We start from the raw sequence: 25,015 nt of genomic DNA on the forward strand, positions 1-25,015 counted from the left end.
GTGCAATTCATTGGGGAGACTTTTACTCAAACGGACTGTATATCTGTCGTTTGTTCGTTTATCAGAAACATTCCAACCATGACGGCGGTCTGTTAATATTCGAGTCTGGACCAGACAATCCAGTGACCAAGAGCATGAACATCGAATTACGCAACTGGGATACGATGACATGTGTCAAACAAGCCAGCGATCCACTTACGACAAGCATGTTTTGTTCAATTCTACTTTTTTACCCGGATCTTCACCGGTTATATCTGTTGTTAAACCAGCAGGCCATGGCAATATTGTGGTAAAACAGAAAAGCTCTCGATATGAATTAGTTACACTGTGATGTTAACAAAGCAAATAGTCATAGATATTTCATATGTTATTCCATTTCTGAATTCTCCTGAAGAGAAAAAATACAAACAAACAAAAATGTTGTTTTTGAATATTCCATAATTGTATCATGAAGATGCGTTAACTATTCTTTCTGTCGCACATTTCGACCGATCATGTATTGGCAAGGCAACTGATGAGGTAGCATTGGTGTCATTGCTGCATTGGCAGCCACCTTGTGGAGCGGAGCTCTTTGAACGTCAACTCAGACTTGCTGTGGATATCACCCATCCTATCACTTTGGAGACTCTTCAATAGCCTCTTGAACTTCCTCAGACTTGTGAATATTTTGCATCTGTTGCGATTGTTTCCCAAAGATTCCCACTAAGGCACCAAAGAATGCCCCAAGCAGGAGAATAGTTCCTGCAAAACCAAAAACAGCTTTGTACGTTTCCAATCAAGTGGTCAAGAGAAACCATTTTTGAATCATTATCACTTCTAGGTTTGTTAGTTATTTGGTTTGGCACTATGTGACGTGGCTTTAGTTCCGCATTCAGATTGCATGCATAATCAATGCCAGGGATTCTACAAAACCAACCAAAAACGAGAAACATACACAAATGTTTATATACACATGAAAAAAAAAAAAGCATTGCTTATGATTTTAATTCTCATTTTAAATTCAAATCGTAAGTATGTTTGTATGAGTATTTGCAACCATCGGGCACAACCATACATTGTTCTTAGATATGCACTTGCTACGATCAAATATGAACATCATAGATTTTAATTATTTCCTTTTCTATTGTTAAGGCAGTATATTAAATCTGGGAAAACTATCGGGTGTTGCCATACTTTTAAAGCTTCATGTTTTCAAGCATCGAAATACTTTATTTTGAATCACATATTTTAAATATATTTTGGAAATTACGTTATTTCTCTCAGTGTTCTAAGTGATTTATTGAATTTACCTGCAAATACGAACGTAAAGTCATAACGCCTTGTCGCTGAATATATGAAACCTGAAATGGAGAAGTTTTCCAAAAGTTAATGCAAATGGGCAAAATGGCCATTCGTAACATAGGTTATCAGATAACAGCAGCTAATCAGCGTTTATGATACAATATCCACCTGGGTAAGGTCAACCTGAATCATCCACTTAGACTTGTGCTTTCACGACTGCCACGTGTTCTCTGAGTGTCACAAGATAAAATCAAATAAAAAGAATCATATTCTGTTTTCAGAGGTCTCTTAATGGTTGCAAAAAAATGCGTATTCATTTCCATTTGATTTTTTTCAAATAAAATATAATATTGCGAGAAAGGTCAAACTTAAATGAAAGGAAAATACTAACTTGAAAGAGGAGGGCCAGCGAAGAAACCAATTCCACGAAAGAAGTTCCCGATGCCTGATCCAATAGCTAAATGCTTCAAGCCCATTAGTTCTATGGTTATTGGACTGATAAGAGTGTTAAGACCACCACTATACAGCCCATATGCAGCACTAAATGTCATCTGAAGAACGTAGGAGTTTGAGTAAAGAGGAAAACACAGTGTTAGGAGTCCAGAGATTCCCAAAAGTCCCATGTGAAGTGTCACATAATCCACCGAGGCATCACTTCCAGCAAACCCTGTCAGAAGTCTAGAAATGACACTTCCCACTCCCATGACCGTGAACAGACTAGCTGCTTCAGTTTCTGTACTGCCTTTATGTTCGGCATAGTTGGGAAGGTGGAAGAGACACGCGCCTTCCCCGAGTGCCCAGAACAGAAAACTAAGACAGTAGCTGATGAATCCATATTTGTTTAGTATAGTTATTCTCCTTATGCGTTTGAGGCAATTTCTGAAAGGGTTCGGCGATCCTTTCTCGTAACATGAACTACAGTGTGTGTTATTGTCTTTGGTCATCTTACCAGAATTGTTGGATGCACCTATGAAGCATTCTTCGTCATCAGTGGATGTCAAAGGGAGAAACTTCCCTTCTAACGTGTTACCTTTATGTTTCGATTTAATGTGGTTTTCCTGATGATTCATGGAATGTTGTGCAGTCCCACCACTACAATTGTCAGTCACCAGTGGTTCTACTGCAGACATAAATTCTACACTGTCGACAGAACATTCTTCTCTTGATATTGCTGTATGTTCGAAAGATGTTTCTGAAATGCATGTGCCCGCTTGATGGTTGGTGTCATCTGTCATTTTCTTTCTGGTGCTTGGGACGGGTCTCAGGAGGCAGGCTGCAACACACATATTGGAGGCGATGGCGCCCAAGATAAGAAGACAGCCACTGAGACTGTACTCCTGGATCAGCATCTGACTTAGAGGACCTCCAGTAAACATGCCCATACCAGCACCTGATACAGTCACACCAAACGCCAGACTTCGTTTTTTGACAAAATAATGGCCAGGAGCTACACCCGAGGAATTCAGTCCCAGTCCAACTCCGAACCCTGCCAATTTATAGGACAATGAATTACGAACAGACGGAATGAACGAGTCAACTAACAACCGAATACAGATTGAGGTAAAACAGTAGTTGTTCTTTTTGTGTACTTTTTCTGGCATTATAATGAAATTCTTTAGCACTTTGTTAAATTAATGGATAATAACAAAACGATACATCGATTACCTATGCATATGTCAAATGTTGTTGCGTAAAATGTACTTAATTAACGTAGTATGGTAATAAGTAGCTCTGCTGTACTTAAGACGATGGAACGTTCATCTTTGTATACCTTTGCCGAAGCTTCATGTGTAACAATCTGTGACCCTTCAACGTACTTTTAGCCCCATAATTACTGAAGCGACAACTTGCTTTCCAAGAAATTCATTACTGACTATACATCTCGTGATCACCTCCAATAACTCCATATGTTATGATGAGTCCGGTGACGTCATGAACAAAGGATGCTGCAGCGAGTCCCATTAGGATGAGTACTCCTCCCCCCGAAACAGGCTAACCTGTAGCCCAGTTTCTTGGTGATCAGACCCGCCAAAGGACCTGGAGAATAGTTCACAGTGAATGTATGGTTTTTGTTTGAATGTTTTTTCTCTTGGTTCGTTTTCACCCCGTTGCGTAAGAAGTGTTGCTCGTAATAGTTGATAGATGTCATCGTATACCAACTCCGAACATCGATGCTTATAATGTCAATCACTAGATTGCTTGTTCCAGACTTGGTTATTTTGATTATACTATCTTCATTAGCCAGTGATGAGAGGCGTTAAACAACAAAGAAACAAAGAGTGCTTACTCACATAAGCCACAGAAATACTGGGCAAGGTGAATTGTGATTATAGAGTTACAGTTGTAATCGGAAATTAATTGCGAATATAAGTAAACTTTCAACGAAAATGTCGAAAATGATTTCTTAATAATAAAGGAGGGATAACTGCAGTGTATCTAAAAAAAAAGAGTTAATAAAATGCATTCCATGTACAATGGAGTGGGTGACGAATTCAAAGACACATCAACAGTACTTAGTGAGTGAGTGAGTTTAGTTTTACGCCGCTTTTAGCAATATTCCAGCATTATCACTACGTGGACACCAGAAGTGTATCTATGTGGGGAATCAACCCGGGCCTTCGGCGTGACTAGCGAACTAGAAGAAGTTAATTCGAATCATTTCGTATCATCAAACTAACTTCACTATCTTTAAGAACCTACAGCGGGCGGAGATGACCTTGTATAAAATGCATTTAGGTCCACAAGGAAGTTAGACCTACAGTGTATTATGAAAGTATCTTATTAATCATACCCATGAAGGTGAAAGTCCCTAGCATTGTCGAGCCAACCCATGACGTCCGCGAGAGGTCGCTGTCAACCTCCTCCAAGATGGCGGTATTGATGACCCCAGTCGAATACACCATCATCCCACAGATGAACATCGCACAGAATGAGGCGAACAGAACGACCCAGGCATATCCACGGTCTACATCATGTGTTGGCTTCATTCTGACAAGTGAAAGCGGGAAAACATTTCAAGACGTTTGCATACACAACTGCATTTTAGTTTAATAGTTTAAAATACCATGCTATCACGCCCTTCAGTCCACTCAGTAAACACTAGACGTATATGTGGGAAGAAAACTTGTGAACTAAAATATACTAATTTGCAAAAGGTATACACAGCCTGCCCAAACAACAGACACCAGACTGTTACGTGGTCATTGTAAAACCTGTGATTCATGGCTTCACCGTGTTTTTCTACATTATTTCTCATGTGCAATGTGACCACCATTGCCTCCTACATACGAGATACTAAAACGACAATTCTCCTTTGGATAATCCTATAGAGTCACTAATTAAAGGAGATGCATGTCCAAGCGTTATTCAAAATAGAAGATAGTACATACGTAGACGATACTTTTATCTATCTTGAAGATTATTTCCTTTGTGTGAAAGATACTCTCTTCTTCGGAGAAGATACTTTCATGTCCTTAATATATGACATTATAATGGTGACGTTACTGAGACTTACGATTCTAGTTGGGTATAGTTTAAGCATGCGTTAGATATAGATTTTTCAAATATGTGTGTGTGTGTGTGTGTGTGTGTGTGTGTGTATGCGTGTGTGTGCGTGTGTGTGTAAGGAGAGAGTTTCATGGTTTTCATTTGGCCTTTTCTGTATTTTATTTTACAATTATAATCGTTTCAAAGTATCAGCGTTATGGTGGAAAAAGCCGAGCCCAGATAAATTGATCTAAGTACATGTGAGTATCATATATGCATAGAGAAATATCGTGTACATAGTTGAAAGTATCATCTACACAGATGCAGTATTTTCCCGTGGATAAAAGTATCTCCTAAGTAGATGTTAGTACCGTTCACGTAGATGTAAGTGGATGTATATGTCGATATACAGTGGTATTAATGTGCTTCCGTACACTCTCGATATATTCGGAGACAATAACAAAGTCTATTTCACCTAAATCCACTGCGTTCTATCTCGCCAATACGATTATTGAGATTCATAAACCATGTCGCCATACACACTATATTTCACTATTGTCGACACATACACATTCAGAGTCAGACACTATCCCGCCAGGTAGATGCTATAATCCCCCAGCCTGAGACCTCTGTTTACAGAGACTCAACCACTATGATGCAGGGACGGATAATACGATGTGCCGTTGAGACTGACATCCAATGATCGAGGGAAAAATACCAGCGCCTTGAGCATGCACTAGTTGCCTGGATATGTGCGCTTTATAAATATCCTACAATCATAAAATAAAAAAAATAACATATATGCACATAGAACATCCTTATTACAATATGAACGAAGTTTTCTGCTTGGTAACGGTGTCAGAACCAACACCAAAACGTCCCACCTATTGCAATGAGGTTATGCTACCGTACATCTAATACTTTCTTGTACTCCTACTTCTAAATGCCTCTCAAAGAAGTCACTACACTGAAAAAGTACGAACTTTGCCACCTGACGTAGGTCCCTTCTCAGTAGCAGCTGCCGTCTCGCCCCCTACCCACTATTCACCTGCATTGGAAACTGACTCACCTCCGATTCAATCTCGTTCTCCCCCGTGCACATTGACATTCAACAATAACGTCCCTTCACAGATAGTCAGCCGCTGTCTTGTCGACGAACACACGCCTGCTACTCAATACACTACACCTTGTGGATCCCCTTGGGTGATTCCATGTTATTTATGTAGTCATCCATTTGAACACCACATCTCTGTTTCAGATAACAACAAACAAATCGTGTGTACATTCGAATATCATAACTAAATCTTGCGATTCAACAAACATCTTCATCGTGTGAAATGTGAAGCTAAAAGTATAGACCAACCTTTAGCAGTGACCCACTTGTCTTTCAACCATGACGTTGTGAACACGCCAGTCCTACACATTCCATGTGACACAGCTAAGACTTCCACCCGATTTATCCTCGCCGACTGGGTATCCACCCGATTTATCCTCGCCGCCTCGGTATTCTGGACTTCTGGCAAGTCTTCACATGTATTATGATTTATCCATAAGTATTCACGAGCCCAAGTGTCGGTTTAATAAACTAACTACACCTCTACTGTATGTATGGCATTCATTGCAAACAAATGACTGGCGTCATCGGTAAATCGAGACTTGGTATTATTAGACATTGACGTGGATATGTTTACGCTTCAATGCCCTTTATTCCAGGTTCCATGGTCTGTTGGTAGGGTAGCCCGATGGTTACAGCGTTCGCTTGTCTGATCGTTTAAGACCCGGGTTCGATTCCCTACATGGATACATTCCAGCTGTGTGAAACCCATATCTGGTGTACTCGAACGCTCAGTCCAGTGATTGTGCCTGTGAGAGGTGAATGGAACAAAGGAAACAATTGACACACAGGAATCGTTTCTTTCTTTTCATTGTTTAATCATCAATATTCCCGCTTCAATGCGCTCTCTCCAGCTTCAGAGATCGTGTTTGTAAGAGGTGATCTGCTCTGTGAACAAAGGAAACACTTCTTAACGTATAACATAGGATTCCCTGTATGGACTACCTTGAAAACTTTAACGTATCCTCTTTTTGGAACAACATACAAACATTGATTGTTACGCTAAAGAGTAATATTTCGCTTTGTATTCCATTATTATTATTATCTGATTTCTTTTGTAGAGAAAAGAAACAACGTGATTTGAGGTCATTTCATAATTGTTTTATAAATTGAATTGTTAACTGTTAATCATGTCATACATTTCGACCTACGGTGTCCTTGCTAGGTAAAGGCATTGGTAGTAGGGGTTGTCATGGAGGAGCAGCCTCTCGACTGTCACTTCCTTGAACGTCAGCTCATATGTTGTGGCAATCCTTGTCAATCCTTTCAAAGACACATCCACAGCCTATTTTACTTCATGTGGTGCCTGAACACCTTGCATCTGTTGCCTGTGCTTCCCAAATATTGCCACAAGGGCACCAAAGAATGCCGCAAGTAGCAGAAGTAATCCTAAAAAACAACAGTCAGCTTTGTACATGTATAATCAAGTTGAAAATGATACATAAAATACCTACCATTTCATTGCCCTAAAATTCGTTTGAATAATCATAGCTGTTTGGTTGGCAGTTCAAGGAAGTGGTTTGTGTGAAAAACATTATTCATGTCGCACGAACAGTTAATAACAATTTTAAGATCTTGAATACCATGTTATAGTGAAAAGAAAATCTCAAAACACTGTCATAATATTTTAAGTGTAATTATCTTTGTGCAAGTTAACAGGCCATACGTTAACATATTCCAAACCATGAGACTCACACGAAACAGTATATATATTGGAATTGTCACGATGCTTTTATAAATGTATTTCAACTTGCTTCTTGCAAATAGATAATGAGTCTACCAAATTAAAATTAGCCCATCCTAGTTAAGCTCAAATATAGCATATCTAACTACTTGTTCAGACACCGATAGCTGCCGCATGAACTACAAATAGGCTGGAACAAACAGCACCATTTTCTGGCACATGAATGAACAAGGGACAACAACAACAATATTCCAGCTTTATGGCGGCGGTCTGTAAATAGTGAGTTAGTGAGTTTAGTTATACGCCCACACAGCAATATTCCAGCTTTATGACGGCGGTCTGTAAATAACCAAGTCTGGACCAGACCATCGAGTGATCAACAGCATAAGCATCGATCTGCGCAATTGGAAACCGATGACATGTGTCAACCAAGTCAGCAAGCCTGACCCCCGATCCCGTCCGTCGCCTCTTACGACAAGCATGGGTTACTGAAGATCAATATTCTGTAAATAATCGAGTCTGGACCAGTGGTTGACACCATGAGCATCTATCTACGCAAATGGGATACTATGATCCAGCGATTCTGATCACCCGCTCCCGTAAATCCGCTCTTACGACAAGCATGGGGTGCTGGATGTTAGGATCTTGATTTGTATGTGTTTAATGAAGTGGACAAAGGAAGACTGAACTTTGACAGACCTACCTCGTTTTCGTGGAAGCTACATGTATTTGGTTCCAGGATATGATGTACATGTAAGTTGTGATCTGCACGTACATGAACTAACAAGGGAGGACTGTTATTCACTAAATTTCCAAAAGTACCATAAACTGCTGCCAACAGCTTTCAATTCTCCCAAACTTTCAACACCTCCCTAAACTGAAGGACAACGTTCCAGATATTGTGAAGCCTGGGAATATCATCTCTCGAAGCTTTCTAAACATAGTATTATAAATTCCTTGTTTTCTTAATAGATTTTAAAAACTGTTTGGAAAGAACTTTATGTCTTTAGTGTATTGATCTCACCTGCAAATACGAACGTGAAGTCGTAACACCTTGTCGCTGAATATATGAAACCTGAAATACAGAATTTATTCGAAAGATAGTGCCAATCGAAATGGTTATTCATTTTGGAAAAAATGCGTTCATAACAACATATCCTCTGGTAACCGATCAGCTATTTTTCAGAGGAAGTCCCCACGTTATCATTACTCGTTTATGACTGCCGTTCGTTTTCCTACCTTGAGTAACAAATTGAAAACATATTCAAAGTGAAATTTAACATTCGAAATATATAGGTTATTATTAAAGACATTTCTCAATATTTAGAGTACTCTTCTTTGCAAGAATTATTGCAAAGAATTATCAAGAATTCATAAAACATACAATTAGCGAGAAATTTAACGGTATACCAACTTGCAATAGGAGGGCCAGCGAAGAAACCAATTCCACAAAAGAAGTTTTCGATCCCTACTCCAACAGCTAAATGCTTCAAACCTACAAGCTCTATCGTTATTGGGCTGACAAGAGAGTTAGGGCCGCCACTATACATCCCATATGCAGCACTAAATGTCATCTGAAGAACGTAGGAGTTTGAGAAAAGTGGAAAACACAGTGTTAGGAGTCCAGTGATTCCCAGAAGTCCCATGTGAAGTGTCATGTAATCCACCGAGACATCATTTCCTGCAAACCCTGTCAGGAGTCTTGAACTAAGACTTGTCACTCCCATGACCGTAAAAAGACTAGCTGCTTGAGTTTCTGTACTGCCTTTATGTTCGGCATAGTTGGGAAGGTGGAAGAGACACGCTCCTTCCCCGAGTGCCCAGAACAGATAACTGACACAATAGCTCATGAAACCATATTTGTTTAGTAAAGTTATTCTTCTAATCCGTTTGAGGCAAATTCGGAAAGGATCAGGTGATTTTTCCTCATAAACCGAACTATTGTGTGAACGATATTCTTTGGATTCCATGCCCATGTAGTTACGCGGGTCAAGGAAGCCTTCATCCTCATTACTTGAAGTGAACAGCTCATTCCGATGTAACACATTTACATTATGTCCAACTCTGATTTGTTTTTCCCGATAGTTCGTGGAATGTTGAACTGCACCACCACTATTACTACAATTGTCCAACATCAATGGTTTTATTACAGATGCGACACTATCAACACTGTCGACACTATCAACACTGTCGACACTATCAACAGGCATTTTTGCCTTTGATATAGCTGACTCGTTGAAGAATGTTTCTGATATGCCAGTGTCCGCTTCATGTTTGGTTTCTATGATTATCTCCTGCTTGGTGCTTGGTGCGGGTCTGAGGAGGCAGGCTGCAACACACATATTGGAGGCGATGGCGCCTAAGATGAGAAGACAGCCACTTAAACCGTACTCCTCGACCAGTATCTGACATAGAGGACCTCCTGCAAACATGCCCATACCAGCACCTGATACAGTCACGCCAAACGCCAGACCTCGTTTTTTGATAAAGTAATGGCCAGGAGCTACGCCAGCGGAATTCAGCCCCAGACCAACGCCAAACCCTGAAAAATCCAGGACAATAAATGAAGATCAAATGAAAGAACTAACGAGCGAACGGATACAACATGAACAAATACATCAGACCTCAATGGCTTGTTTTTCCTGATATTGTTCCATGCTATGGAATCTTTCTCGCACATTGAGAGTAATGGGTAATCAGCATGTAGGGAAATAGTTGTCTTGAAATCGACAAAATAATGATGCACATAAAATGATTATTACAATTTGATGCACTGCTGTTTTCTGTGGATTGACGTATCCAGTGAAATGTTGCTTCATTGAAAAAGCGTGTAATTGTTCAACATATTTGGAGCTGAATTTCTAACACATCAGTATACATGCTATGGTGGTTAGTACTTCCTGCGATCACCTGCAATGACTCCATATGTAATGATGAGTCCAGTAACGTCATGAACAAACGATGCCGCAGCGAGTCCCAGCAAGATTAGCATTCCTCCTCCGAAACAGGACAGCCTGCAGCCGAGTTTCTTTGTGATCAGACCCGCCAAGGGACCTGGAAAATGGTTCACGTTGTGTATGTCCTTCACACTGAATGCCTGGTGTCTGCTTGGATGTGTATTCATTGTGTGAAGAACTGAGTCAGGGTTGGGAGGGTGTTGTGACCCTGGTACATCGAATAATATATTGTCCCAGGAATTGTTTAAAAATAATTGTCCTTCAGACTGTTGAAAATAGACTAATCTGACCCTGTTTTTATATGTGTTGCTTCTGTGTATTTATTTAAAGAACATATTCTGCAGCTCAAAAATATGAATGTTAGTCCCCAATGACAAATAGCCTGAATCTGTACTTTGAAAATACTTATGTACATGGATGTCAGGTTGTCATTTGATATTTCAGCTATATGACGGCGGTCTATGAGTGAGTGAGGGAGTGAAATTTAACGTCACATCGGCAATATTGCATCCATATCGTGACGAGGAGAAGAATAAGAAATAAAGCCGTAATAAATATAGTCAAATCATAAAACCCTGTCAACGAGGGACAGTAAAATAACTAGAGCATCACGGATACGGATATAGATATAAAACTAGTATGAAAAACTAAAAACTTTTAACTATAGAAGACAATACAATATAAAAAAGGCTATTGCCAACAACTGAAGGTAGACCAGCATCCTGGGGACCATGGGGACTTACAGTACATTTGCTTCCTGCATGGGCCCTGGGACGGGGATCTATAAATATTAAACTCTGAATCAGAGAATCAAGTGATTGATGCCATAAATATCGATCAATGCAATTGGGATACGATGGCATGCATCAACCAAGTCACCGAACCTGACCATCCGATCCAGTTAATCACCTCTTACGGCAAACATTGGTTGCTGAAAACCAATCATTCTTACGCGGGTCCTCACAGGTACGAGAAGCCAAGCCAACGGTATATTTGGCAACATGTATGTTACATTCTCTTAACCATACCCATGAAGGTGAAGGTCCCCAGTAGTGTCGAGCCAACCCATGACGTTCGTGAGAGGTCGCTGTCAACTTCTTTCAAGATAGCGGTGTTCATCACCCCAGTGGAGTACACCAACACCCCACAGATGAACATCACACAGTACGAGGCCAGCAGAATGACATAGGCATATCCACGGTCTACGTCGTGTGTTGTCTTCATTCTGTCGACCGACAATAAAAAATAAAATTAGTGACACACCCAACAACAACGTTTACCTATTGGAATGACTCGGTAAGACATGCTACATGTCCTGTGTTTCAACTGAGGAGCGATTAACTACTCGGTATACCATTTCAATCTCCGATTTCACCACCGTTTGCGACACTCTTGGGGATTTCGTTCACTCTAATTTGCGAAACTGCGATAGTAAAGACGGTTAGTTCTGATCCTGTCGTCGGTATCGTTGTATCTCATCCCAGCCATTTCTGTGAGTTCTGGAGAAACAGCGGTATGGCAGTACAACAATGTTATGATAACTCAAAACGTATCCTCCTTCTGCTTATAAGTACGTCGTCCCAATAACAATGAAATTGCCAGGATGCGTTGTGTTATTCCGTGAGTTGTGACACCACCAGCTACAAATTCAACTCCACCCCGAATCTTACTATGTTTAGTAAAGGAAGCTTCGCTTAAACGTAGTCCCTTGCAATGAACATCTCAAAAAGATACCAAGACTCATTTGTGAACAGCACATCATGCCAGGCGTGCCGTCTGAAACATAGATGCTGTCCACACCAAGTTATACGTGCCTAACGGTGAACGATGGAAGCCAATTTGGGCGAACCTTTGGACGTCGTAGTTAACAAATACATTTGAATGTAATTTTGTAACTTAATAAAGAATTAACATGGCGGAAAGGAAAAATCTAGTGGAAGTTTATAACTCGGGAAACACGTCATTTTATGTAAACATTACTCAATAAACACTTACTGAAAACCTCACCACTTGCACACTGTCTTCCATCTGTCTATAACACTTTACTCTGATGTGACCACTATTTCACTTCTTACATTACAATACTTTACCGGTCGTGGAAATTTACTCAGGTTCAACGATTACCTAACTACTTACATCTTTCATCTGACGTACACATTCAAATCTCTCAATGACAACCGTGCCAAATGTAGTCTACATATCTAGTTTACATTTATGTTGGACACATGCGAAGGTTTATTCAGTATATCTTTCTATAACGAAGTATAACTTACTCCCAATGTTTCACGAACCTGGCACATTCATTTACTGCCAGTCAGCCACTCTTTCGCACAATTTCCCGCCTTTACTGGAAACATACTTACCCTGGAATCAAACACTTCCCGCCCACATCTACTGCCTTTCACCCAGCAGATCTGTTCATTTTACAATTACTCAGGTTCAACAAGTACCTCCCCACTAAGACGCTGTCTCCAATCTGTCTTAGAAACCTTACTGACTCAGGTTCAACAAGTACCTCACCACTTAGACGCTGTCTCCAATCTGTGTTAGAAACCTTACTGGCTCAGGTTCAACAAGTACCTCGACACTAAGACGCTGTCTCCAATCTGTCTTAGAAACCTTACTGACTCAGGTTCAACAAGTACCTCACCACTTAGACGCTGTCTCCAATCTGTCTTAGAAACCTTACTGACTCAGGTTCAACAAGTACCTCGACACTAAGACACTGTCTCCAATCTGTCTTAGAAACCTTACTGACTCAGGTTCAACAAGTACCTCGACACTAAGACACTGTCTCCAATCTGTCTTAGAAACCTTACTGACTCAGGTTCAACAAGTACCTCGACACTAAGACACTGTCTCCAATCTGTCTTAGAAACCTTACAGGTTCAACAAGTACCTCGACACTGACACAGTCTCCAATCTGTCTTAGAAACCTTACTGACTCAGGTTCAACAAGTACCTCGACACTAAGACACTGTCTCCAATCTGTCTTAGAAACCTTACTGACTCAGGTTCAACAAGTACCTCGACACTAAGACACTGTCTCCAATCTGTCTTAGAAACCTTACTGACTCAGTTTCAACCACTACCTCGCCACGTAGCCATAGGCTTCAATCTGTCTTAGAAACCTTACTGACTCAGTTTCATGCACTATCTCGACACATACACACTCTCTCTAATCACCTTAGAAACCTTTTGAGTGTCATGTTCAAAATATGGAACAAAAGGCAACGATTCCAATGGGGATTTATTTTGCATCTTTTTGTGTCACTGTTATTTGGATATGCCCTCCACCTGTCCTCCATAAAGCAATTTAAAAAACTTTACTGGGGTCTTGAATGCTGTAACTTGATCAAACAACTTTTGTAAATTGGTTTTAGACACACCATGACACAACATAAAAACTGCTCAAAACACTCACATACACTTGATAGTCTCACTTCCTCACTGACAGAGCCATTTAAACAATTGCCTGGCAAATCCCCTTGTCGATTTTTCCTGTAACTGTGCGGCGTACAGAACGACGTTCACCTAGTCGTCCTCAAGTTAAATGTGGAATAAAAACAGACTAACCTTTATCAGTGACCCAGATGGTGATCAGCTACGTGTCTCGGTGAATACTCCCAAATCGCTTATCACTGTGAAAGGTGATCATGTATATTGCCAAGTACGAGGTAATGTTTGCACAGTATCGAGGTACACAGTTTGGTCCGTATCACACACTCATCAAACACAAGCTCACTTGAACACAGTGACACTGTCATACAGTCGTGCAGTCACTTTTTTGTCATGGACTGTAATAGCATGTTCCGTTAATATGAATGAATGAAAAAATGAACTGCGGGTAGCACACGCAAGGGCTGAAACTTCAAACGTTTCAAAACAGCCTGGACCTCTCCCGCTGTGCATTAAATGAATGGCAGACTGTGTGGAGTTAAGCGAAGAATGACAATGTAGGCTTGCGAATAGCTGTTACAGGTCTTTAAGTGGGTGTGCAAATATGGCTTAATGTCGCCTTTTGTTTGTAAGTTCAACGCTCGTGATAATGTTAGGTATCATCAGCTGGATGCAGGTCGCAGATGTCACCATCTAGTTGAAACAGACTGACAATACACATAATACGAGGCAGGTTCCAGACACGTTACTGTTAGAGCCCGTCAGTTAGCCCTGTACGAGGATTGTAAATTTAGGTCAACGACACCGTCGATTTTCTGTTTGTTTTCTGCCTAGAATAATTCCTTGTGTATTAAATTTGGCACATGAGAAAAGAAATAGAGCAAGCTGTATTCCTTAAATTGATTTAATTTAAGGACCATGACCAAGTGACCTTAATTGAAAAGTGAGTAAAATAATTTGCACAACTATCTAAAATATTTTTACAACTTCCGTATTTATTTATTTTCGACAGTCCAGTCTCTTCTGTGTACTGGTTGAGGATGTATATAATAAGCACACTTTACACACACATTGTATTCGGACACCCTGACCGCGTTCAAAATATATACAATGGAGGGAATGTACAATACGTTTCAGGATTAAATGTTGATGACGACATTAATACAAACAGATAGCTTAAATGTGGGACGATTACACAATGACATTTAGAAAGAGGTCAAATGTAACATATGTTATATTTGGGATAACACTTTCTTAGTAAAGTACAAATTCTAGTACTTTTTTGAGTTGAGTTGAGTTGAGCCCCATCCCATCCGGGATTCGAACTCACACCTTAGGCGGCTGACTTTGTGTGCTGGCGATTAGGTGCCTGACTCTGAGGGTGTGATTTCGAATCCCAGATGGGATGGGGCTCAACTCAAACAAGTCCTAGAATTTGTACTTTACTAAGAAAGTGTAATCCCAAATTGGGACATGTAAATTTCATGAATATGTGTGTTATGTTTATAAAGATAAAATATGTCAAAATTATAAATTATCTGAGTAATTATCTGAATTTTGTTTCCAGTTCGAGATTAAGAATAATGACAATTATTATGGATATACAACTTCTTTTATTCTGTGGAGGCGTCATTATGCTTCATCAACTCAACTTCTAAAATGCCCATCAAAGAAGCAGTTCCAGATTGCAATGTCTCGCCAACTCACAACGCTCGTAAAATGTAACCGTACAAATTTCGGCGTCATCAAGCTGCTAGCGAATGTTCAAATCTCTGAAATTGACGTCATGAACAGTATATTTCAAAATGAAATAAAACACTCCTCATTTTCAATTGCTCTTCACTTTTAACCTTGCTATCTGATATGAACTATTTTGGCTTTCGCAAAGTGAGTGAGTTAAAGTTTATAGTCACAGCGGCATTACTGCAGCCATTTCGTGACTAAAAATAGTTATTTATTCATGATAAATATATATACCTTTTTAAAACGTGTCAACGAAAGGACATTCTTTCGCAAAGACCCCGCACCGAACCCAACACAAATAGTGTATGACCCGTACAGGCCTGATCCAGAACAGGAACAACACGTGTAGTAGGTTAATCCTTCATTAGACTTGGGGTCCAGCAATGCGAGTAATGAGTGTCAACGCGTGGCATATGCGTCGACTGGGGAATAAGCTCATGTTTAAGATGAGGTGTACGTACAATACGTTGACAAGACGAAGGAATACGTTGAGTTCAAACTTCTTTAGTTACATGAAAAACAAATACACTAGACATACATGTGGTGAGCAGAGTACCTGCTCAACCCCAGGGCGTTTCCTACGAGCGGCATTATCCTGCTCGTGGTCGTGCCTAGAGACAGTCGGAATACCGGACTCGTACTCTTTCACCGTCTAGATGTGAGCATACTAAGTATATATACAGTTTTTGACAACAATGGACAGGCGACGACTCAACAATGGACAGATAGAAAAACAATAGCACTTCCTTGACCAGTTGATGTGATTGCAGACACGGCCAAGGGGGATGACCAATAAAGGTTATAAATGTCATATACAGTAATTAATTGCCTGACAAGTCAATGTACAATGCGGAAGTGATAAGGATTACATGGAATACAGACTAGCATCATATAAATAATTGCAATAAAGTCTCACATGTCTTGAGTTTTTACATTTTAAATATTTGGACGATGGCTGTCCTGAATTAGTCCCTATAACAGGAGGTCATATTATTTCCGTTTGCCATCTGTATGTTCAGCGTGCTGGTTATAGAATAATTGCCGTCAGATATTTCGCACACGATCACGCGAGATCAACAAAGCGATCTATTCAGTGAGAAAGGGAGAATACTGAGTGTGAGTGAACGATTTTCTTTAACGACGCCTTCAACAGTTTTTAATGATGACTTACCTGTGATTGATTTAACTATTTCCAAGGTCAGTTGTAAAACATTAACGAACCCATGTCGTTTGCCCTGCATATAGTGTATGAACGACAGCATCGGATGTTGTGCAATGCTTGTGTATAATGTATTCTGTACTATGACCCGTCTGTCTGCCGCATTTCCTTTTCCTGCGTGTTAGATGAATGCACTAGTGACTCAGCCAGCTCACTGCCGTGTGACCGAATTATTCACGTCAACAACAAAACAATTCGGGTCGACATATGAAACTGTCTCAATTGTGTTGCAAAAGGAACATTTTTCTTAGACATTTTTTATCGTTAATTTGGAGAACCGCTGTACGTATACACTGCAGTTGTAATCAATACCTGCCGTGCCTTTGCCTCAATAGATTTTGATGATGTATTAACATTGCCAAACATATCATCAAACAGTTACCAAAAAATGATAAATAAACTATACCTTACCCATTCACATATGAAATGAGACGCTATGTCGGATTGTCATAATCGTTGTTTAACAGTGTTTGTATCCTATGCATAGTAACCAGTTGCGTAGATCGATGGTCATGTTGTTGATCACTGGATTGTCTGGTCCAGACTTGATTACTTACAGACCGCCGCCATATAGCAGGAATATTGCTGAGTCCGGCGTAAAACAACAACCCAACCTCAAAGCTGCGTAATACCACACCCACTCACTCTTCCGTCGTATAATGAGCATGGTATTGGATTTAGTATTAGTGATAAAAACCTGCCACAAGCTATGTCCACATATAATCCATCTTTAAGATGTGGATCTGTTGCGATTCAGGAATGGAATACCCCCACCCCCAACCCCCGCCCTTTACCATATCAATTTATTGAACTTAAAATTAGTGTTTCATTTAATCAAATTTCAATGAGTTTTTATTGTATTTATGGGCAGTAAATTCATAATGGGGATACATACAAATGTCATATTAAGACACTGAGCTGTCGCCAGGAAATATCCTCTTTGGAGTGAAGGACAATGCATTGACTGCACAAACTAAACACACTGTAGAAACAGCATCTGTTTGCTGCCTGCCTAACCCCACACTCAGCAATATATAGCGGTCTGTAAATAATCGAGTCTATATCAGACAGACATGGTCATCGACATATTTGGCGTGGTGGGCGAGCTGGCTAAGGCGCCGGGCTAGTGATCCAGTGAGGTTGAGGTGTCGGGATCGAGCCCACCTGTGACCGGGTGTTAAAACCTTAGAGTCAACTTTGTGTGCAGACTCTTTCCGTGTTGTCACACCCCCTAGTGTACATTACACAACCCTGTGCACTTAAAAGAACCCACGAATCTGTTGGTATATGACGAGATGGTGTCCACATGAATACGTGGAAACACCTAGTTGTGGGTACAGCAACGTGCAGTAAACTGTGCAGTAAACAAAGTAGTGTGACTATCGTCCCAATCCACCCAGCTGTGAATGGGTACCTCGTTAGGATGAGAAAGCCACATTAACTTGGTGCGCCTAGTGGCTGCAAGAGTTGTATACTCCCCAGGGAGTTGAGATTGATAATACGATGTGCCGTTGAGACTGACATCCAATAATCGAGGAGAAAAAAATATCAGCGCCTTGAGCAAGCACAGGTTGCGTGGATATGTGCGCTATATAAATATGCTATAATAATGATGATAATAACATATGCCTTCAGGACATGCATACATCAGGTCGGAGTGCCTGATCACCCGACGCCATTAGTCAATACCTGCCGTGCCTTTGCTGAAGATCAATTCTACCCCGGACTCCTGCAGGAACAAGCCAAGAATGATTGAGATACCCGTCTCGATATCAAGTACCCGGAAGAGTTTCCAAATAAACCTTCGAGTGTTTTACTGCTCGTTTTACGGATAGAGCAGACATTTGAGTGAACAATAACACAGAGTATTATCATCACGTCTTTGAATCACATATAGAAGCGATACACATAAAGGGTGAACATATATTTCTATCAACTTCTGTTACATGAGGGACAGGTGATTTTGGAATGTATTCTTACTGAAGAAATATACACATATGAGAACCAACGGTGATTTGATGACAATGTTGGGGGCTTAACAACAGGAGACAGTAGATACTCAGGTGTTTACCTTGGTCACGGTTGATAGCTGATCACTCCTGATGTCAATGACCTCCTGTAGGTTCGTCGTGTCCCTCCTAATGCAGCTTCACATCCATAATTGTTCATCCTTTATGTTATCATCTGGATGCTCCGTAGAAGTCAGTGATAACACGTGGATGGATCTCAGGATCTCTATTCGGGCTCTGACCACGCCATGATGTTGACATGCATGGTTGTATATGGAAGCGGCGTAATCGTTTGGAATGCACTGGATAACTCTGCAATCACAAAGCGGAAAGAAGTGAAGCAATATATTTCAGAGTGACAGCTGTTGCATGACGTCAACAGTAAATATTTCATGTTTGCATCAATCATTTATGTTGACTAATTATTTCAGGTTTCTCCCGGTTAATCTTGTGAAAAATATGTGCTCAAGTCTGGACCACGGCGTCAAGTGAAGCTTTAATTACATTCGTTTTGTGTGTATAGGGCCCATGACACTTGTAAGTATGAACAAATATGTTGCATGTGTTTAAGTGTGTACATCAGAGCTTACTTCTTTAAAATCCGAAAAATGTGTGCGTATGTAAACATAGCATGTGTTTTGTATGTTAGTCAAAAGTTGTAACCTTCCTTTTTCGGTTTCATATTGAAGTGTGTATCAGATCAGAGCTGGTCTATATAAAATCCGGAAAATCAGTGTGTATGTAATCATACTACGTTTCTTATATGTTAGTCACAAGTTGTAACATTTAATTTTTCACCTCAGTTATAGCTTGAACCTACCTGTCTAATATAGGCGGTTGTCACAACACTGATAGAATCTGCATGCAAAACTGACAAGGATTTTACACCCGGTCACAGGTGGGCTCGATCCGGACACCTCATGCTCGCTGGATCACTAGCCTGCCGCCTTAGCTAGCTCGCCCACCACGAAGGTAAAACTGTAAATATTGCAGTTTGGACGATTAGCACACATTAAAATAAAAAAATAATCGCTTGGTCTGTGTAAAGCAAATCTAGCCCACCGCTAGTAAACAAAGCTGGAGCACCTTACTCGGGGCAGGTTCAAGAACCGTATTTACCGCAATACAAATACCGAAACATGATATCCCGGTGTCAGGGGTTTTCGACGATGTAAGACAAAACGTATTTTTTTATCTGTAATACCATTTAAAGTTTTATTTTACTAACCTTTGAGTGATAAAGGATATATTCATCTATTTCACACAAAATATCAAGTGTTCCTTACAAAAATAGTGTTGATGGCATCGTATGGGCGAAATTGTTGCCGCTCGTAGCATGCGGGTTTTGTATGGGTTTTCGACGATGAGCCATACTTTTGCTCCGCACTGCGAGGGAGTGTTGTGATAACGTGGCTTCCTATTTATATATTGCCTGTCACCAGCAGACGACTGATTCAACTGAAATTTCGCTTTCCATTTTTGTTATAAAGGCAACTGATTTTGCATCTGAAGTGGTATTAAGATCTCGGGTAAATAATATTGATGTTTGTTTGCTTGTTATATAACTTTACTTCCCTATTTCCATTGTCAATAAAACTTCTCACGACAGCGACTGGGCACCCGCCCTACCAGTGAAACTGTTTGTGCACCCGATCTCACACGTACTCCCGATATAGCGCGTGCAATGCAATCGTCGAAATCACCAGAACGTCGAATTCAGCTCGTGTTGGGATAGTATCTTAACAGTAAAGTGTAATTATGCCAATTTCACTTTTCTACGGTTCTGTGACCATTTCTCAAAAGTTCGAGCTTTCTGTCGAACACACCCAAGCAGCACCTGTATATATTGAATTAACAAAATATATTTTACATATACAGTACACGTTGTTTGTAAGAAACACCTTTATAACTGACGGATATAACAAACTACATTAAGGTTCCTGGCAGGTATTACATGTCTTAGTCTTAATGGGTATAGCGACCTACTGGTTTAACGACCGAATTATGGTCCGGTTTAACTGTATTTTACTGTATTAATGCTCGTCCTATGTACTTTTTGTATTATTTGGTAGTAGGTGCAGGTGCCACGATTTTACAATCTGCTGCGACTCTGCGTGGTGGAGAGTCGTATGACATACTAACATAATCATGTGGCACATCCATGGCACAATCATGTGGTTCGTCCTGTATGCGTTCTGATTCAATCATTTGTGCAAACTACTTTCCAAATAATATATTCGACGTTTGACCATTACAACACACAGCCGTAGAAGTAACAACTGTCGTTATCTCCAACAGAACGCTCCTATCACGTGATCCAAGATAAATGAACGGACAGCTGCCAGTGCTGATAATAATGCCAATTAAGGACATAACGAGTCCACGGTACAATGTACGTGACGGTTGTATTTTTGTGTGTGATGCTGGCGGGATCTCTGTCGGGACTAATCCTGCCAATGACAAATTCAGATGGTTCTGCAGACATGCCCAGTCTTTTGAATCATGTGTCACTGCTTGAGCAAACTTTGACCAGTCTTCAAACAACAACTTCACAAGTCCAGTCTGAACTGCATGCCACAAAGAAAGATCTCAGGCCACGCAGTCACAGCTTCAGACTACCATTAACGACTTACACACAACTCGAACACAACTACAGTCGAGTGAAACACGACAACAGTTGGCAGCTGCTGAAATATCATCTCTGAAAACGAAGTTTCATCACTGAAGGCAGAGCTTCGTTCAACATCGGATGGACTCATCATGGTCAAGACACAAGTGGAGGATATGACACATGGTAATCATCGTGATAGTGTTCATCTTAATCAGACACTTCTGGATTCCGTCAGTCACGATGTGAACGTGAACACGGCACAGGTAAAAGCGGTAATGTCTGATGTCATGCGGTTAAACAAACAACTAAATCTTGTGAACTCGACTGTGTACGACGTAAAGACAGAAGGACATGGTTTCTATCAAAATATGTCTTCCTGGGTGCAAACATTCACAGAGAAACAGTCGGAAGAAAGCATGAAACTCCAAGCCGCCAAAATGCTAGCTCATACTGCATCTAAACATATCGATAAGCTTGAGGACGATATGGAAGTCATCCTATTCCAACATGTCCCTTTGTCAGGCTGGATATACAATCAATCTGGAGGAATCTTCACTTAGCAGAGAGTAACCTCAGTCTGGCCATCTTCGATGTTTTAACTTTGAAAACAACTTATCTGTGGTTGAGAAGCAGTCCATGGAAACAAACTATCACTATTGAAGGTTTTACAAGGTGAGCTCTTGTTCAGGAAAAATTCGGTAAAACGCTTGTGCATCCACTTCCATTGCCAGGAGGGTAGCCCTAGAAATTATTATCTTTAATCGTAGCCAATGTGTTAATAATGGGCTTAAAACGTTCGTAGGGATACGAACGTTTCGAGACAATCTAGCCAGATCTTCTTCAATAGGATATCTAAACTGGAACCATTCATAATCTGCCATCTTAGATTCAGTGCATGGTCAGTGCTCGTTTCTAAATACTACTCTTAAACGATTATTTATAACCAAAATCAAACGGTATTGTGACACACAAACAACAACCAGAATTGGTGAAAAACGTTTAGTGACGCGAATGAAATGTTATTACATGAAAAGACAAATATTTCAATGTACGGTATCGATCAATAGTCCATAATAAAAGTGCATTTGGCATATGCAAATGGGCCGCAACACAACAGGGTGTTCACAAGCAAGTCCCATCTAGAGTAGCGTGTGTCTACCTTGTGCATGTATGCAGGCCCGCCTCACCGAGGTCACTAAACGTTGATGAATGTCTTGGAGAAGATCACCCCATATCAGGGAAGGGCTTACAATTGCATGCCTCAATTTCGGTTAACAATAGGTTCTTTTCAAAGGCAAGTAGATGTGCATAAGATTGACAATGTTCCCATAATATTGCGGAAAACATAGTGTTCCATTGATGATCGTGCGTTTATCTGTTTTGTGTCCTGTTAGCATACTTCAGAAGGGGTAATTTAGTCGACATTTTAGCTTCAGAAGTGTTACCGAACACAAGATGTGCCGTACGCATAATGATCATGCTTTCAGGAATATATTTATGACCATAGTCTGTTATGAGAAAGAACATTATTTCTGTTTCCTTAATTATGTCAACACTTATTGGCTATAAGGTCATAGAGTATGACATATTGTATCCCTCCTTAAAAAGAAAAATGAAGGTTACTTTCTGGCTTCATGATTAACTGATTGGTCTTGTAAGCATTTTAGGGGCGGTGGGGTAGCCTAGTGGTTAAAGCATTGGCTCGTCACGCCGAAGACCCGGGTTCGATTCCCCACATGGGCACAATGTGTGAAGCCCATGTCTGGTGTCCCCCGCCGTGATGTTGCTGGAATATTGCTAAAAGCGGCGTACAACCAAACTCAGTCAGTCAGTGTCAGCATTTTAAATGTTCAATTCCAATCCAATGCTTTTGAACAATTTGCCGAACTGACTGTCTTGACTGTAAGTTTTATAACTTTTCATCCGTATGGGGTAAAGAAATGTCTTGATATTTATAAACTACACTGATACATTCCGCTTACTGAATGGTAATCTACTTATTTTGTGATCTAATTGTTGTTGGGTTTTTCTTGCGTTAATCTACAGAAGTAAAGACCAGAAATGTGGCATTCAATGTGAACTACCCTTCAAGTCCATCATCAGAAAACACGCCATTGATATTCAGCACCATCCTCTACAACGAAGGCTCTGGCTACAGCACCAGCACGGGAACGTTCACTGCTCCAGTCTCTGGAACCTACGTCTTCTGGACACATCTGGCACTGACGCATGCAAACACGAACATGTCCTTCGACATCATCAAGTCAGGAGGAGTGATCATGGCCAACGGCTACACGGAGACGGACTCGAGCATTGATGAAACTGATGCTTCTGCCATTACGGTAACTCATCTGGACAAGGGGGAGGAAACGTGGGTGCAGATGGCCTTCTCACGTGATATCTACCCAAGTTCATCATATTTCGGTGGCGCTCTGCTGTCGGAGGACTGAGTACTGAGTTCCATCATGCACTGACTGGGACACCATAAGTGGCATTGTGATCATCCCATTCATACACGACACCAACGGCAAGCAATACGTATATCTCTTTCCCCACTAGCAATCTGCTTAACAGTGAGTGAATGAGTGGGTTTAGTTTTACGCCGCTTTCAGAAATATTCCAGCAATATCGCGGCGGGGGACACCACAACTGGGCTTCATACATTGTACCCATGTTGGGAATCGAACCCGGGTATTTGGCGTGACGAGCGAACGCTTTAACCACTACGCTACCACACCCCAAATCTTATTAATGCTTAGATGCATTGGAGTATATGGGTATTTTCAGGTGACATTAGAAGAAAAGCGACATATCCTTATCCATAATGTTTTGAAATGTCTGCTGAAAGAAGAGCGATTTGCTCGATTTCGATTTTATCATAAGAAATCGTTTATGAACCTTATCGGAAACATATTGTATAAATGGGGCATTATTTTGAGTATTGGAAACTGATGGGTTAAATGTGGAACTATCGTCACTGTTCAAAAACATCCTGAAAGCTTCCTATAACCTTTGAATGATATATTTTGATGCAACAACTTTAGCACGAAGTAAACTTCGTCAACCTCGTCACCAATTATAACTACCCGATCACCATTATGGAAAGTACGTACACTTCACAGAATAACGTATTACATGCATGTATTTGCATTATTTCCTAAAGTTTCTTCCATGTGGCCATATTGGACCAGACTACATTTGTTAGCCTTCAGTTCTATTCCTGGTGGCGGTACACCCTTTCAGTGTGTTTTTTCAATGGATGTAGGTAACTTAAAAAGGAAAATAAATAAACTAACTCTGTTCGTGAAATCGAACAGAATAAATATTTTGGGGCCACTGTAACGGTTTCATTCAGGTTTATTTAGTGATTCTCGCAGAGGTGTCTCTTAATTCTTCAGACAGAAACGAAAATGGACCAATCTCAACAAAACATTAGCCTTTAGTGAGCTTTTGTAGCGTATTCTCACCCAAGGGTTGCTTATATAATCAACGCATTCAGACTCATGGCAACC

At 40.5% G+C, this 25,015-nt stretch overlaps 3 protein-coding genes across 3 annotated transcripts; 1 reads left to right on the plus strand and 2 right to left on the minus strand.

Moving 5' to 3' along the window:
- Positions 1-354: 354 nt before the first annotated feature.
- LOC124265621 (monocarboxylate transporter 14-like) lies at positions 355-6,402 on the minus strand. The gene is made up of 6 exons (XM_046700408.1): positions 6,131-6,402; positions 4,073-4,269; positions 3,220-3,318; positions 1,673-2,767; positions 1,290-1,340; positions 355-741 (listed from the first exon to the last, which is right to left on the minus strand). Exons 2-6 carry the CDS (start codon positions 4,266-4,268, stop codon positions 614-616), a joined length of 1,569 nt encoding a protein of 522 aa, XP_046556364.1. The 5' UTR covers position 4,269; positions 6,131-6,402; the 3' UTR covers positions 355-613.
- Positions 6,403-6,961: 559 nt separating this feature from the next.
- LOC124265626 (monocarboxylate transporter 14-like) lies at positions 6,962-16,938 on the minus strand. Its single transcript, XM_046700412.1, has 6 exons — positions 16,836-16,938; positions 11,551-11,747; positions 10,476-10,619; positions 8,980-10,107; positions 8,590-8,640; positions 6,962-7,270 (listed from the first exon to the last, which is right to left on the minus strand). Exons 2-6 carry the CDS (start codon positions 11,744-11,746, stop codon positions 7,167-7,169), a joined length of 1,623 nt encoding a protein of 540 aa, XP_046556368.1. The 5' UTR covers position 11,747; positions 16,836-16,938; the 3' UTR covers positions 6,962-7,166.
- Positions 16,939-21,652: 4,714 nt separating this feature from the next.
- LOC124265627 (complement C1q tumor necrosis factor-related protein 3-like) lies at positions 21,653-24,463 on the plus strand. The gene is made up of 3 exons (XM_046700413.1): positions 21,653-21,686; positions 22,134-22,175; positions 23,550-24,463. The coding sequence occupies exons 1-3, from the start codon at positions 21,653-21,655 to the stop codon at positions 23,951-23,953; spliced, it is 480 nt and encodes a 159-aa protein (XP_046556369.1). The 3' UTR covers positions 23,954-24,463.
- Positions 24,464-25,015: the final 552 nt, after the last annotated feature.

This window comes from Haliotis rubra, unplaced genomic scaffold (assembly GCF_003918875.1).
Source record: "Haliotis rubra isolate DU_JTF1 unplaced genomic scaffold, ASM391887v1 Scf989, whole genome shotgun sequence".
Classification (NCBI taxonomy): domain Eukaryota; kingdom Metazoa; phylum Mollusca; class Gastropoda; order Lepetellida; family Haliotidae; genus Haliotis; species Haliotis rubra.

Coding starts and splice junctions, on each gene's coding strand:
- LOC124265621 (XM_046700408.1), bottom strand. CDS start 4,268: ATGAAGCCAACACATGATGTAGACCGTGGATATGCCTGGGTCGTTCTG. Junction 2,768..3,219: donor GACTCGCTGCAGCATCCTTT/GTTCATGACGTC, acceptor ATAAATTGGCAG/GGTTCGGAGTTGGACTGGGA. Junction 1,341..1,672: donor CGCTGGCCCTCCTCTTTCAA/GTTAGTATTTTC, acceptor TCTCCATTTCAG/GTTTCATATATTCAGCGACA.
- LOC124265626 (XM_046700412.1), bottom strand. CDS start 11,746: ATGAAGACAACACACGACGTAGACCGTGGATATGCCTATGTCATTCTG. Junction 10,620..11,550: donor GGGGACCTTCACCTTCATGG/GTATGGTTAAGA, acceptor ACCATTTTCCAG/GTCCCTTGGCGGGTCTGATC. Junction 8,641..8,979: donor CGCTGGCCCTCCTATTGCAA/GTTGGTATACCG, acceptor TCTGTATTTCAG/GTTTCATATATTCAGCGACA.
- LOC124265627 (XM_046700413.1), top strand. CDS start 21,653: ATGGTCAAGACACAAGTGGAGGATATGACACATG. Junction 21,687..22,133: donor AGTGGAGGATATGACACATG/GTAATCATCGTG, acceptor GTGGTTGAGAAG/CAGTCCATGGAAACAAACTA. Junction 22,176..23,549: donor ACTATTGAAGGTTTTACAAG/GTGAGCTCTTGT, acceptor GTTAATCTACAG/AAGTAAAGACCAGAAATGTG.